The sequence below is a fragment of the Martes martes genome, assembly GCF_963455335.1.
Source record: "Martes martes genome assembly, chromosome: 14".
In the NCBI taxonomy this organism is placed as follows: domain Eukaryota; kingdom Metazoa; phylum Chordata; class Mammalia; order Carnivora; family Mustelidae; genus Martes; species Martes martes.
In genome coordinates, this window is record NC_137902.1 from 34600020 (window position 1) to 34616248 (window position 16229).

At 38.0% G+C, this 16229-nt stretch overlaps 1 protein-coding gene across 3 annotated transcripts in view; it reads left to right on the forward strand.

Annotated features, from left to right (window-relative positions):
* Positions 1 to 16229, forward strand: part of CPEB3 (cytoplasmic polyadenylation element binding protein 3) — a gene marked incomplete at its 5' end in the record, with an annotated part of 151874 nt that overhangs the window by 56712 nt on the left and 78933 nt on the right. The window contains one exon of one of the 3 annotated variants that reach the window (XM_080823314.1): positions 9832 to 9855. The exons of the other annotated variants lie outside the window; for them this stretch is intronic. Coding sequence (XP_080679440.1) covers positions 9832 to 9855 — 24 coding nt within the window. The remainder of the gene's footprint in view (positions 1 to 9831; positions 9856 to 16229) is intronic. 3 annotated transcript variants of the gene reach the window in all.

The following is a 16229-nucleotide window of genomic DNA, read 5'->3' on the forward strand; positions in this document are numbered from 1 at the left end:
GCGTCCTGGGATCGAGTCCCACATCGGGCTCCTTGCTCGGCGGGGAGCCTGCTTCTCCCTCTGCCTCTGCCTACCACTCTGTCTGCCTGTGCTCGCTCGCTCTCTCTCTAACAAATAAATAAATTTAAAAAAAAATAGTAAGGTCAAGGGTGCAATGCTTCTGTTTCCAGATCTGGCAAGAAGTACACACCTAACAAATGTTAGGCTCTGCTTTTTCGCTCTTTTCCCCCAGTTTCCCTTTTTTCCTTTTTGAGTTAGCAGTAATTCTTTTTCTTTTTTAATTAGTTTCAAAGGTAGAATTTAGTGATTCATCAGTTGCATATAACACCCAGTGATCATTACATCATGTGCCCTCCTTAATGTCCATCACCCAGTTGCCCCATCCCGCCACCCACCTCCCCTCCAGTAATCCTCAGTTTGTTTCCTAGACTTAAGAGTCTCTTACAGTTTTCCTCCCTCTCAATTTTCATCTTATTTTATTTTTCCTTCCCTTCCTCTATGTTCATCTGTTTTACTACTGGGTATTTATCCAAAGGATATAAACATAGTGATTTGAAGGGGCACATGTACCCCAGTGTTTATAGCAGCAATGTCCACAGTAGCCAAAATATGGAGAGAGCCCAGATGTCCATTGACAGATGAATGGATAAAGAAGATGTGGGAGATATATATACATATACATATACATATACATATACATATACATATACAAGTACATGTATGTGCACAATGGAATATTACTCAGCCATCAAAAAGAATGAAATCTTACATTTGCAATGACATGGCTAGAAATAGAGGACATGCTAAGTGAAACAAGTCAGTCAGAGAAAGACAAATACCGTATGATTTCAGTCATGTGAAATTTAAAAATTAATAGTAATTCTTAATCCCAGCTATACAGTCAAAATGGGAATAAAAATAGAAAATACCTCTGATACCACACCAGAGACTGTAACTTAATTGATTTGGGATGAAACTTGGCTGTGAGCAGTGAGCAAGGGGTGGACGGAAAAGAACAATTAAAAATTACCTGTTGAGGGAAATTGGAAGGGGAGGAGAACCATGAGAGACTATGGACACTGAAAAACAACCTGAGGGTTTTAAAGGGGCAGGGGGTGGGAGGTTGGGGAAACCAGGTGGTGGGTATTGGGGAGGGCACGTATTGCATGGAGCACTGGGTATGGTGCAAAAACAATGAATACTGTTGCACTGAAAAGAAAAAAAAATGTTATCACCAAATTGTCCTGTTAACGTAGAAAAAAAAAAAGTCTGTGTACTTACCAAAAAAAAAAAAAAAAATTACCTTTTGGGGGCCGCCTGGGTGGCTCAGTGGGTGAAAGCCTCTGCCTTCAGCTCAGGTCATGATTCCAGGGTCCTGGGTCCAGAGAGCCCACCTCGGGCTCTCTGCTCAGCGGGGAGCTTGCTTCCCTTCCTCTCTCTCTGCCTGCCTCTCTGCCTACTTGTGATCTCTGTCTGTCAAATAAATAAATAAAATCTTTAAAAAAAAAAATACCTCCTGGGACATTCAGTGCCAATCCTCCTTGCCAACGTCTGTCTTTATCTGACCATGAAGGAATCAAGTAGCATAAGGACTATGCTATGCATTCCCTTCTATTCTTTCTTCCCTCTTGGAGCATGCTCTGCCTTTATTGTTCACTGAGGTTTTCCCAAGTCCAGGTCAGAAAAGGAAGCTGTTTTGCAAAGGTCAAGGCAGGGGTGAGTTGATTGAGCAGCATTCCATGTTGCTGGAGCTCTTCCCAAATTCTCAAGTTATTTCCTTTCCATAATTTTCTTCCATGAAGGAACCCTCCTTCCCACATGAGAAAAGCCTTGTTCATAAGGAGAACACAAGGAATAGTGACCAATGGGCTGGGCCTTTGGTTCTGCTTAGGCTCCTGGGCACATTAGTACCCATTTTATTCACACTTCCTTCTTTCTCTTTAGTTCCCTACATTATTTTGAAGTTCAAAAATGTAGGATTAACAAGTATTACTTATCCTGAACAGTCTAGAAATTGAGTTTTTCTATAAAGTTTGAAGAGACCTCATCAGATTTTGACATAGTGGTTCAAGAGACAATGGATTTTGAGAACATATGCCAAATATTTGGGTGCATACTTCTATAGTAGGCCTGACCTGATTTGGACAGATTGATCTGTGTAAAATACAAAATACTGTGTCATGTGATTAGAATTCTCAGGACTTTTCTTGATTTCTTCCCTTTTTTGGTTGGGGGTGGCATTTATTCTATCATTGAGTAAAGTTCTACTGAAAGTGAGGTGGTAGTTACTCTCAGTGGAATGCTATTAGGCTACAGATGTGAAGGTGCATAGACATCACCTGATGTGAGTAGATGTGGATGCCCACTCTCTCCAAGTAGGGATAGCAGTATAATGCAGAGATTCTTTAGGTTTATTTCCAGAGAAGTCTTGTTAGACATACAGATTTTGATTTATTTTTTCCTGTTTTCATGAGGAATTTAGGAAATGGGCTTAGAAATTCTAAAGTGATTACTTTGATAACACATCACATTTGAGATTCTATAAGTAACCTATATGGTAAATGTACTTTGGAAACTAACTTAATACTCAGTATGCATGGATCTTGCGAGATGGTATAGAGAAGACTTAAATTTATATTTTGAACAAGATGGGAGAAAAATAATAGTGGGTGGAAATGGACAAGGGGGTTAGGGGTTTCTTAGGATCAGAGAAGAATACATGTCAAGACATGGATATCTAAATTCTTATGCTGAACAGATAAGTCCTTACATTATATTGATACTACGGGAAGAGTGGGTTGAATTGGTGGGACTGGAATATATAGGTCTGATTTGTAGAATAATAGGAATGAGAATTTGGACATTGGGAGATGGAGAGGAGAAGTAAGATGGGGGAAATTGGAGGGGGAGACAAACCATGAGAGACTGTGGACTCTGAGAAACAAACTGAGGGTTTTGGAGAGGAGGTGGGTGGGGGAATGGGTGAACCTGGTGATGGGTATTATGGAAGGCACGTATTGCATGGAGCACTGGGTATGGTGCATAAACAATGAATTTTGGAACACTGAAAAGAAATAAAATGGAAAACAATTAAAAATTTAAAAAAATAAAAGGTTTATTAAAAAAAATCGGAATGAGGGGGGTGCCTGGGTGGCTCAGTGGGTTAAAGCCTCTGCCTTCGGCTCAAGTCATGATCCCAGGGTCCTGGGATTGAGCCCCACATTGGGCTCGCTGCTCAGCGGGGAGCCTGCTTCCTCCTCTCTCTGCCTGCTTCTCTGCCTACTTGTGATCTCTCTCTCTGTGTCAAATAAATAAATAAAATATTTAAAAAAAATCGGAATGAGGATCTGAAAAGTAGTTAGGGGTCAGATGGTGAAGGTTCTTGGATGTCCCCATGAGAAGCTTGGGAAAGACAAGTGTTGTCTTATTGGAAAATTCAGTTTATCCAAGGGAGAATGTTCAAGATGATATAGTTATGGAAAACAATTTCTTATGGAGAGTAGCTAAATATATTTTCTTTATAGAAAAGAGAAAACCAAAAGAAGATAAAGCAATGACCCTCAAATAAAAGTGGGATTAGGCTGGGATCTGTGGTTAAGGATAGTAGAGAGGTACATTTTAGAAAGAACTTTCTACCTAGTAAGAATGGTCCTACCATAGAGTGTAGATCTTTAGTTTTCTAATCATGTTCTGTGGAAACCCAACATCCGAGGAGGTACTTTAAAAGCCACTGTGGGGGAGGGGCGCCTGGGTGGCTCAGTTGGTTAAGCGACTGCCTTCGGCTCGGGTCATGATCCCAGAGTCCCGGGATCGAGTCCCACATCGGGCTCCCAGCTCCATGGGAAGCTTGCTTCTCCCTCTGACCTTCTCCCTTCTCATGCTCTCTCTCACTCTCTCACTCTCAAATAAATAAATAAGTAAATCTTAAAAAAAAAAAAAAGATTTAAAAGCCACTGTGGGGGAAAGATACGTGACAGGTTGGGCCCTGGGTCCTTGTAATGCTTTGGGGAACAAATATCTCACATCTGTTGGGGTTCAGCTTTTGGAGGAGAGAGAGTTCTGCATTAAAAAAAAAAAAAAAGACTGGAAGAGGCTGAAGTGAGTCTCCTTAGTCTTTTAACTCTTGATTTTAAGGTATTCTAGTTGAACTAGGTAGAACACCTTTGTGTTGGTTAAAGAAGGAATTCCTGTTTTGTTTGTGAGATTGCAATATTAAAATCTATATAATTACTGGGCTAAAAGTATCTTCCCCGCCATTATAAAGACAAAGATAGAGGAGGAGCATTTATGGGACAAACTCCATCACTCCTGCTCTTTGGAAGTTAATCTAATTAGGGAATGGGGGTATTTTTGCACTAATTTTAAGATCTTAACCCATCTTAGGTGGAATTTCTTTTAAGACCTACTTCCTTCACTCTCTCCCTTCCTCCCTCCCCTTCCTTCCTTTCATTGTTCCTTCTTTCCTTCCTTTCTTTTAGAGAAAGGCAGGAGGAGGGGCAGAGGGAGAGGGAGAGAGAATCTTAAGCAGAGTCTGTGCTGAGTGCAGGCCCAACTCAGGGCTTGATCTCATGACCCTGAGATCATGACCTGAGCTGAAACCAAGAGTCAGATGCTTAACTGACTAAGCCGCTCAGGTGCCCCTTAGGTGGAATTTTTTGCATGACTAATACTTAGATGGAAACTGAAAGGGACCATTAGAGGTTTGAATAGAATTTAATTTTGTATCCTGAAATGGTATTCAAAAACATAAGTTTACAAGGGTTTGTTTTTGTTTTTGTTTTTGTTTTTAAGAGGTGGGGGGAAGGGCAGAGGGAGAGAGAATCTTAAGCAGGTTCCATGCCCCATGTGGAGCCTGATGCGGGGCTTGATCCTGCAACCCTGAGATCATGACCTGAGTCGAAATCAAGAGTCAGACACTTAACTGACTATGCCACCCAAGTGCCCCAAGTTTACAAGGTGTTTTTAAGAAACTTATTTTATTACAAGAAAAGTAGTTAACAATTTGTTCCCCCAGTTAACTTTTAACAGTCTTGGCAGATGTTTCCAAGCCAGTTAGTAAAATGTTGTACTAAGGTCTTTATATCTTGTTCACTTGTTTTACATCCATACAGCATCCCAGGGACTCTGCTTAAGTTTCTGAAATGTTGCAAGCTACTTTTACACAGTAGAATAGAGATCTTTCTCTGTCCCTCTTCCCTTTCCCTCTCTCCCCTCTCTCTGTCTCTCTCTGTCATTTTCGAGCCTCTGGTGGAATCTGTTTTTGTTGTTACTTTGCTTAGAGAAACTTCAGGAAATCTGGGTGAATCCATGTAGCTGAAGAATTAGTTTAGATTTTAAAATCAGATCATAACATGCTCTTAAGGAATCACATGTATTGAGTACAGCCACTTAATACCCAGTGTAGGCCAAGCCATAAAGAGTAACAGATGATCCATTTTATTTTGTTGCCTCATATGCCTAATAAACCATAACATTTATGTGAAAGTATCATTCACAATGTACTAGTCATTGATCACATAAACTTATTTTTAGAATACCTCTGACATATTGCACTGTAAACTACATATACCTTTTTAAAAATTTTTTAATTTTTTAAATTTCTTTTCAGTGTACCAGAATTCATCGTTTATGCACCACACCCAGTTCTCCATGCGATATGTGCCCTCCATAGTACCCACCATCAGGCTCACCCAACTTCCCACCCCCCGCCTTGTAACTTCTTTCTGTCACAGTAAGAAATCTAGCCCCTTCAAAACCCTCAGATTGTTTTTCAGAGTCCATAGTCTCTCATGGTTCATCTCCCCCTCCAATTTCCCTCAACTCCCTTCTCCTCTCCATCTCCCCATGTCCTCTGTGTTATTTCTTATGCTCCACAAATAAGTGAAACCATATGATAATTGACTCTCTCTGCTTGACTTACTTCACTCAGCATAATCTCTTCCAGTCCCATCCATGTTGATACAAAAGTTGGGTATTCATCCTTTCTGATGTATATGGACCACATCTTCCTTATCCATTCATATGTTGAAGGGCTTTGTTCTTTCCATAGTTGGTACATATACCTTTTTATATTTATTGTGATGGATGAAAAAATCTTTAATGTTTTCAATTTTAAATTATTCAGATTTATGATTTAAAGACTATAAATATTAGCATTATGAATTTTATACATTAATTTTATAACCTTTTGTCTTAGCTAAATGATCTAAAAGGTTTGTGATATTTTGTTTTTTATTAAACTATAACATACATTTCAAACAATGAACAAATTATAAATATGTAACTTGATGTATTCTTACAAGTTGAACACACCCATATAACCTGTACCTAGATCAAGAGCAAAACATTAGCAACACCCCAGAACCCCCACTCAGGGTTATTCTGGTTAATACCCCTAGCCAAGGGTAACCATTACCATGACTAGTAAAAATTAAATGTAATTTTTTGAGTTCTGAAAGTAATACATATGAAATGGCAAAATGAATTTTATCTGTAATGATGATGATGGTTGAAAAATAAGAATTAGAGTTCTTGGAGGAACTATTTAGGACTTTGAAAATATATCATATCTTATATCTGGTATAAATCTATACTAGCATAGGATGTATTATGCGGATGGAATTAGCCAGATTTACTTCCCCCTTTTTTATGAGAAATCATTTTGTGCCGACTCATATAAGTTTATGTGTCCAGTATTCCTGTTTAAAAGTTATATTTGTTCTTGGGGCACCTGGATGGCTCAGTGGGTTAAAGCCTCTGCCTTCGGCTCAGGTCATGATCCCAGGGTCCTGGGATCAAGCCCCTTGTCGGGCTCTCTGCTCAGCGGGGAGCCTGCTTCCCCCTCCCCCTCTGCCTGCCTCTCTGCCTACTTGTGATCTGTCAAATAGATTAAAAAAAAATCTTTAAAAAAAAGGTTATATTTGTTCTCAAGGGAAAGCACTTTGTGCTCCCAAATTTCTCTCCATGGTGTTCATTTAATTACCTTTCCCTTAGGGAGGAGTTTGACTCTAATTAGTCTGTTTGCAAGTGGCCTTCATATGAGCAAACTTTTAATCACCAACAGAGATGTCATACATTCTAAAGGCATGTATTACTCCTTCCCTTGATTACATACTCAGCTAACAACCTCTATTTGTTGAATACCGGGTTGGTACAGAGCATTCTACCAGGTGCATGACAAGTTATTAAAAGGAATACAAGATATTGACCTTGCCCTTTAGGAATTTAACAGTACAGTGAGGTGGTTCCAAGTGTGAACTCTGGGGCCAGAGTGCTTAGATTCATATTCCAATGTACCACTTCCTCGCTGTAAGATTTTAGGCAAGTTACTTAGTTCTGTGTCCCATTTTCTTCAACTATTAAGAAGAGGCTAATAAGAATTCTTATGCCATAGTTATCAGGTGTATTAAATGGCATTAATACATGTAAAGCATTTGAACTGCTCTGGTACATAGCACGTACTCATTAAGTGGTAGCTGCTATAATAATAATCACCATAGGGATCATAGATAAAATACTGAAATTAGAACCAAGGTAGCACATAATTAAATTCCACAATGAATGATAAAAGCAAACTGAAGCATCTCATGTCACCACTTTAAATTGGCTACCTATTCCATATGTTATCTTGCCCCCATATCAGTCACCAGGATGATGTGAGCCAATTTACTGTATTTAATTAGAAATGGAAAAAGAAAAAAAAATCAAAATCATGAACTATTTAAGGAAGCTTTGACTAAAACTCCCAAGTATGTCTTTTGTGAGTCTTACTTCCCCAATTCAGGATGCTCCTTCTCACCTCTGAGATTGGATCTATTCACTTCATGTTCTCTATTACCTGAAAGTTTGGCAGTTGAACACTCTAGTGAACAGCATTCTCATTTATCTTTTAGGGGTGTTAAGGTCTTATGAGTCATTTGTACCTTAGAATTGTAATCAGATTCTTTTTCATTGAGCATCTGGCCAGAAATCAGATATAATGAAAGAATGGGAATTTGTTGTTTGGGAGAGAAATGAGTAATTTTGAAATACAGAATGTTTTATTTCCTCTCTTAAAAAAAAGTTTGCAGTGGGGGTGTTGGGCAGCATGACATCATTGGGCATGGGAATGGGAGAAGGGACAAAGAAATAATGGTATGATATCACAACATACTTAATCTTTCCTTTTAAGGATTTTATTTATTTATGTATTTATTTGAGAGAAAGAGAGAGAAAGTTCAAGCAGGGGTAGGAGCAGAGGGGGAGAATCCAAGCAGACTCAGTACTGAGCACAGAGCCCAACATAGGGGTCGATACCTGAGCTGAAATCAAGAGTCGGATGCTCGACTGACTGAGCCACCCAGGCACCCCCATACTTAATCTCTTTTTAAGTGTTGTCTATTAGTATTAACTCACTCATATTATTATAAATGTAGTAAGCTTTTGGGGGGCCAAACTGGGAAACTAACTACCATTTATTATACATTCTGTGGGGAGATGAATTCCAGGTTCTACATAATGAAAAGTATAAAAGCTCCTTAATTTTTTTTGTAATATGTTCCTTTTGTAAGTGATGTAAACAGTACTGCTATGTAAATTCAGAAGGGATTATGTTTTTTTAAATTGAGAATTATAGTGATGGAAGGAGTTAAGGAGAAAGTAGGGCTCGAACTGGAAAGTCCTTTTTATTATTTAGGTAATGGGAAAGTGAAGAGGCCAAATGTGTGTAGGTGAGGGTATGCTCTCTGAAGAAAAGAGGGAACTAGCAGAAGATGAGATTGGCCAACTGGTATTTCAACTTTCTAACTGAAAAGTCAGAATTCTCTTTCTAGGAGAGAAATATTTTTCTTCAGTACTACCTTATAATGCATATGTCATCACAAATTTATTTTTTTGTTTTGTTTTGGTTTGTGTTAAGCTAATATTATAACATGTCATGCTTTAAAAAATGAATTAAATCAAGTTCTCATTTATTTGATAGACCTTGAGTTTTCAAATTTGAAAAACTTTCTACTTTGAAAGTTATTTTAGATGACTGGATCTCCTAGCAATTTATGTCTGATACCATAGCCTAGCTCTGTTAAATGTTGTAATAATGTGTTCTGTGGGCCCTTAGTTTTGAAAGGGAAGAAAATCTTCAAAGCACTCTATTTTTCATCCTGACCTGGGTGTCTAGTACCTTAATCTCTTCCTACTTTTTCAGTTCACTTCTTAGGTGAAAAGATGTTGTTTTCTCCCCGTGTTACTGTATGGAAAGTAAATTGGGAGATCATGAGAAGCTTCAGTGAAATTTTCACACAAACATATTTTGTAAAACCAGAGTTAATTGTGTATAAAATTTCTATGTGGTTTTTCAGGCGACTCTACGTATGGGGTGTGTGTGTGTGTAGGTGTGTGTGCACGCATGCGTGAAGAAATTGAGAATCACTACCATGTGCTACAGTTTTGAATTTAGAATGAATGGATTTTCTTTAAAGTGATGTTTAATGATAATATATAGCACAAATGAAGATTTATAAAGCAGAAAAAAAAATTTAAAAGAACTCTATTTATCTATATCTGATATAGATAATGGACCATGATATAAATCCTTATAAAACTGTATAACTTAAGCACCCATTGTATCTTTTCCAGTGGCTGCCATATCCAGGTGAATTTCTCTTTAAAGATTGTGTTTTAACTTGTGCTTCATAAAGGTTTTTTTAAAATATAATATCTCTGCCATCAAGTTGAACAGTATCTCCAGATTAATTAATACTGAAAATACTTAGGTTTATGTGAATATTTTTTTTTATTTCTAAATTCACCATTTTGATACAGATACCCATGGTTTTCTTCTGTGTTTACATGCAGCCAGGAGCTATGGGCGGAGACGAGGTAAATTTTTTTTAATGAGATCTTTTGCTTGCCAAATTGTGAGTAAATATGAGTGTGTGTGTGTTTATATCGTGTGTGTGTAAAACAATAATTATTGTATGGTATGATCTAGCTTATTTTAGCAAAATAATTCTCATCACTTTTATTATAGTTATTTTTTGTTGTTAGTTGGTAGTTTGTTCTTTTAATCCTAATAAAGACATAACAAAGACTATTTCTACCTGGAAATTTTTGTTACATGGTGTATTATGAATGATCTTGAGAGAATAAAGGCCAAACATACATATATTTTTGTCCTTTATCTGCAGTGTTCTTTTCATACTACGTAGAAGGCAAAAGTTAGATCTTAGAGGGCAATTCTTGATCTTAGTAGGTTGCCTGGTGAATTCTTCTGTGTTATATCCAGAGGCAGATTTACCTTGAAGCTAAAGAAGCCTAAGTTTCAAGGGGGCCCCCTCCAAGCTCTTAACCTTATCTTTGTGTTCTTTTTCTTGATGTGGATCCCAACTTGTATAGGCTCTAAGCCCCATAAAACTTGCATCCTCTCCTGATCATACCCGAACAAAACAATGCTGCTTTTATTTGTGTAATGCTGTTCATTTCGGTATCTGTAGTTCATTCAAATAACTTTTTCAAGTAGTAGGCTAAACCTAATGTAGTGTTTCAAAGGAATATGAGGTTTAGGGTCAAAGACCCACGTTGTAATCACTGCTTTATTACTTCTGTCTGGTATCATCATGTGTAAATCATGAAGTAGTAAAACCAATCTTGTCTAACTTTAAGATTGTTAGTGAAATTATAGTGTAAAAAATGGGAGAGAAAAACCTATTCATGTACACTAAAAGCATTCCACAAATGTAAGTTGCTTTGAAAGTACTCACTTTCGTTTCTTTTTTTAAAAAGATTTAATTTTTATTTATTTGAGAGAGAGTGGGGGAGGGGTGGGGGGAGAGGGATAAGCAGACTCTGTGCTGAGTGCACAGCCTAATGTGGGGCTCAGTGTGACAATCCTGAGACCATGACCTGAGCCAAAACCAAGAGTTGGACTCTTAACCAACTGAGCCACCCAGGTACCCCAAGTTCATAGTATTTTCTTATTTATTCTACCATAAATATTTGTTGGGTGGATGAAAATTGGCAGAATCTGGTATGTATTCAAATTACTACTCAAAACTTCTTTCATGGTGGAATCATATAGTCAGTTTTGTTTTCAAATCATGGTGAAGAAAAATATTTGTGTAGTTGGTTATTTTTAAGCTATGAAAATAAATAGCATTTAATATTTTAAACCTTACTGTTTTTTAATTGAAAGTATAGACAATAATACTACTAAAAATCATTTTGTACTATGCATATAATTTTTCATGTTGCTAGAAAATTGGTTACTCTTGGGAAGGAGTAAGGAATGGACAAATTTACACAGAAAATAGACACCATCTGGATGATAGATAGCAGGGACTAGCCTTTCCTCTTCTTACACACTGATCAGTTACCACATCTTGTCGAGATTTTTTCCTTTAGTGTCTCGGGCCTCATCCTTCCCTTTTCATTTCTGTTCTTTTTCACTTTTGTTTTTTTCTTTCTGAAACATCATTTAGTCCATGTCGTCATCCTCCATTAAGGATCTCCATCATCTGCCTTCTCCCTGTTTCACCGGCCTCATCATCTCCATTTTCCCCACCTCACCTTCCCCTAACTAGTCTCTGTACTTTCCCACAGTCTGGCCATTGCACGCATGTACTGGCCTCCCTTCCTTTCATTTACTTACCTGACGCCTATCCTTGGTTTGTACATTTAAGCGAAAAAGCCTTATCTCTCCCATGAAGCCTTGTTCAGTGGCTTTGTAGGCAGTGTTTTCCTCTGCTTCTACTGCCTTTACATTCTTCTTGTTTTTCCTGTATGCTCTGATTCTTCAACTGGAGATAAGTTCATTGAAGACAGTTGTATCTTGTGCCTACATATAATTAGCTCTTATTAAATGTTTATTGATGAGGATTGTTTTTGAAGTAAAATCCTATATCTATGCAGACCAGAGTTTGGCGTCATATATATTTTTTTAAAGAATTTATTTATTTATTTGTCAGAGAAAGAGAGAGAGCACAAGCAGGCAGAGTGGCAGGCAGACACAGAGGGAGAAGCAGGCTCCCCACTGAGCAAGGAGCCTGATGGAGGAATCAATCCCAGGACCCTGGGATCATGACCTGAGCTGAAAGCAGATGCCTAACCAACTAAGCCACCCAGGTGCCTTGGCATCATATTTTTTTTTTCTTCAATGGGATTTTTAAAAATTTTTTAAATTTCTTTTCAGTGTACCAGAATTTATTGTTTATGCACCACACCCAGTGCTCCATGCAATAACGTGCCCTCCATAATACCCACCACCAGGCTCACCCAACTTCCCATCCCCCGCCCCTTCAAAACCCTCAGATTGTTTTTCAGAGGCATCATATTTTTAAAAATTATTTTATTTTTACAAATTATAGTATATTAAGTACCAGACACCAGGAATATTAAGATCACCTATAATTTCTAAGTGCCTAAAAAAATTATTCTTCCTGTTTCCGTGTTACCTTCCCCCTATTTATATGTAAAGTTTAACTTAATTGTTTTCACAAGCATGGTCATCTTTGCATCAAGTGTTAGGCTAAACACAGCCTAAAATGACTTGGTCCCTCCTCTCTGTAAGTCTGCAGTCTGTAAATCTGCAGATGAAGAAGATAATGATGAGAGAGCGAGAGAGTGTATGTGTGTGTGTGTGTGTGTGTGTGAGAGAGAGAGCACAAGCTAGAACATTAAAAGACTGAAGGTTGACTTTTTGTAATGAGAAAAGAACAGATAGAAGATTTTTGTTCCATGCCTTTATTTAGTCTTCTATTCCCAAAGGTGAAAAAGAAATCATCTTCCTTAAATATGGTGACATAGCATGTGAGATGGGGCAGGTGTACCTTATATCTTCTCTCATTTCCTAAAGCATACTCATTTGGGCCACTGCATAGTATACACTTGATGAATTGGCAGATTTCCTCATGCTCATTTATTTGTATAATCAGGGGTTATATTATTGCTTGACTTCTTTCCTCCAAACAAAGCTTAGACTTTCCCAAAACATAAAAAATGAACTTGGCTGGAATTTAAATAAAAAATTTAAAAACTGAACTTGCTGATGTATGTTATTTTATTATTAAGAATTACCTGTAACTCATATTCTATACATCACATACACATGTTGGTAAATATTTTAGGAATAGAAACCAAAGGGACTTACCTATGACAGTTTTGAGATCTGTCAGCAAGGATTAGGCTAGTGAACTCTTTCACTTCTCCTGATAAACATGGAAAAGCTCCCTGGAACAGATAGAATTTCAGGAACTATTTGGGTAATGGAAGAGGAGTGGGAAGGAGACCTCACCAGGTATATGATTCACCTTTAAAAAGAAAGCTTTGGGGTGCCCCAGTGGCTCAGTGGGTTAAGCTTCTGCCTTCAGCTCAGGTCATAATCTCAGGGTTCTGGGATTGAGCCCCACATCAGGCTCTCTGCTCAGCAGGGAGCCTGCTTTCCCCTCTCTCTCTGCCTGCCTCTCTGCCTACTTGTGATCTCTCTCTCTGTCAAATAAATAAATAAAATCTAAAAAAAAAATTAAAATGTTTTTTTTAAAAAAAAAGCTTCAAAAAAAAAAAAAAAAGCTTCAAGGTGAGATTGGCATGACCAGATAGATGCTTGTTGCATATGTCCCTGAGTATATGCATTGGGAGCCAACTGAAGAGGAGAAATTTGCAATGAAAATGGTCTGAGCTGCCCTAATGAACCTTTTTAAACAAAAGGGAAGACTCCTAGACAGAGATAGATCAGGCTTTCGAAAGAGGGTTTCATGATCAAGTGGCAAAAACAGGAAAGAACCTGGACATCAGCTAGAGGCTTAGCTGGAGATACAAGTATTGAAGAGTAGACCTTGGCAAACCAAGTACTTCTACTAGTACAGTTGAAACAGTAGTAGGGAGACAAACCATAACAGACTCTTAATTTCATGAAACAAACTGAGGGTTGCTGGGGGTTGGGAGGGATAGGGTGGCTGGGTTTCAGACATTGGGGAGGGTATGTGCTATGGTGAGTACTGTGAAATGTGTAAGCCTGATGATTCACAGACCTGTACCCCTGGGGCAAATAATACATTATATGTTAATATTAATTAATTAATTAAAATTTAAAAAAAGAAAGAAACAGTAGTAGGGAAGCAAAATTAGATGTGTAAGAATTGAACTTGAAAATGAGTGATTGTATATAAAGTATTTAAACGTCCAAGTATATTTCCTATTATACCCACTTTTAATTTAAAGATATGTTCCTTTAGAGAAATGTTGATTTCTCTTCCCATATACCCTCATGAAATCGAAATAACTCCAAATAATTTTAACATTTTCTTTCTGGAGTATTTTGACTTTCACAAGCTTTGATATGTGCCTTCCTGTATAACTGCAGACCCTATTAGAAACTAGTCTATCAGGTAGTGTCATAAAAGAACTTTGCCTGCACATTTTACACCTGATTAATATGTATGTTGTGTTTTTCATTTCACATGAGCTCTTAAGGTGTCTGGGAGACTTCCGTTCATAAGTAGGCATGTTGGCTGTTCCAGTGCTCTTGATGTTTAGTAGAATTGCTTTAAAAGCAAGGAAAATAGAAAAGATCTTTTTAAACAATGTAAATGAGGAAATACAACGAATGATCAGTTACTTTACTATTGGAGTTACTGTTGGGTTAGAGTTACTATCATAAAACATATACTTCTGTGTATATTTAATCCATAAAAATCTATTGACATGATATGAGGTATTAATCTTAGTTTAATAACAATGATTCAAAAAATCCAATGAAACAAACTTATGTGCCGAGTTGAAGTTGGATCCTTATGCCAAAAGCCTTCCTAAGGGTGAAGGGATCACACATATCAGTGAGTCTGTGATACAGATGTGTCATTCTGCTAATTCAAACCCAGTTACATGAGTTTTCTTGTCTAAAGGAATGGTTGGTCCCTCAATGAAACATGAACAGCTGAGGAAATTTCTGACTGTTCATGGCTATATTATCTGAAATGTTACTCCTTATAGTAATATGGAAATTTGAGCATAGGAAATGGTGGGAGAATAAGATCACACTTTTTTTTTTTTTTTAAAGATTTCATTTATTCACTTGACAGACAGAGATCACAAGTAGGGAGAGAGGCAGGCAGAGAGAGAAGAAGGGAAGCAGGCTCCCTGCTGAGCAGAGAGCCCGACGTGGGGCCCGATCCCAGGACCCTAGGATCACGACCCGAGCCGAAGGCAGAGGCCCAACCCACTGAGCCACCCAGGCGCCCTGACACTTTTTTGTTTTTGCAAGAAGTTGGCCTAGAGGGTCTTAAACAATGATGGAGGGGTTCTGGGCTGTCCACCCTAATTTCATTTATTAAGAATTTGTGTGCTTATAATCAGGTCAGATGCTGTACTGGACTCTAGGTGTGTTCTGTCTCCCTATACAGTGTTCATTCTAGTAGGAGAGAGACAATAAGTGAAACAAACATTTTCCATATTCAATAATTGTGAAAAGTACTAGGCAAGAAAAATGGGAGGTTCCCTGTAACCTATGGTGGTTTTCTCTGAAAAGATATTTAAACTGAAACCCAAAGGATGGAAAGACAGGTATCTTTAAAGGAGAATTTTTATTGTGCAAATTTTCAAACATACACAAAAATAGAATAGTTTATTGAGCTATCTACCCATCAGTTACCTTCATTTTTGCCAATCTTGTTTCATATGTTCCCTTTTTTTTCTCCCTTAGTGTGTTTTTTTTTTAAGATTTTATTTATTTATTTGAGAGAAAGAGAGAGAGAGATTAAGAAGAGGGAGGGTGGGAGGGAGAAGCAGACTCCCTGCCAAGCAGGAGCCTGTTGGCAGACTTGATCTCGGGACTCCAGGATCATGACCTGAGCCAAAGGCAGTCCGCCTAACGAACTGAGCCACCCAGGTGCCCGCCCCCGCCCCCCGCCTTAGAATGTTTTAAAGGGAATTGCAGACATTAAAAGACAGCTATTTTAAGAGGCTTGAGGCAAAGTATTGATAGGTGCTGCAACATTGATAAACTTTGAAAACATTATACTAAGTGAAAGAAGACAAGATTGTGTATTGTATGAGTCCACTTTTATGAAATGTCCTTTCTGTTGACACAGAAAGTAGACTAGTTTGCCTAGGCCTGAGAGAGTTGAAGGAAAACGGAGAAATGGAGAGTGGCAGCTAATGGTTTAAATGGATGAGTTGTATGATAAGTGAATTAAGTCTTCATAAAGCTTTTATTTAAAAATTGGGGGATAGGTGAGGCCCGAAAGGGCTTTGTGTATTTG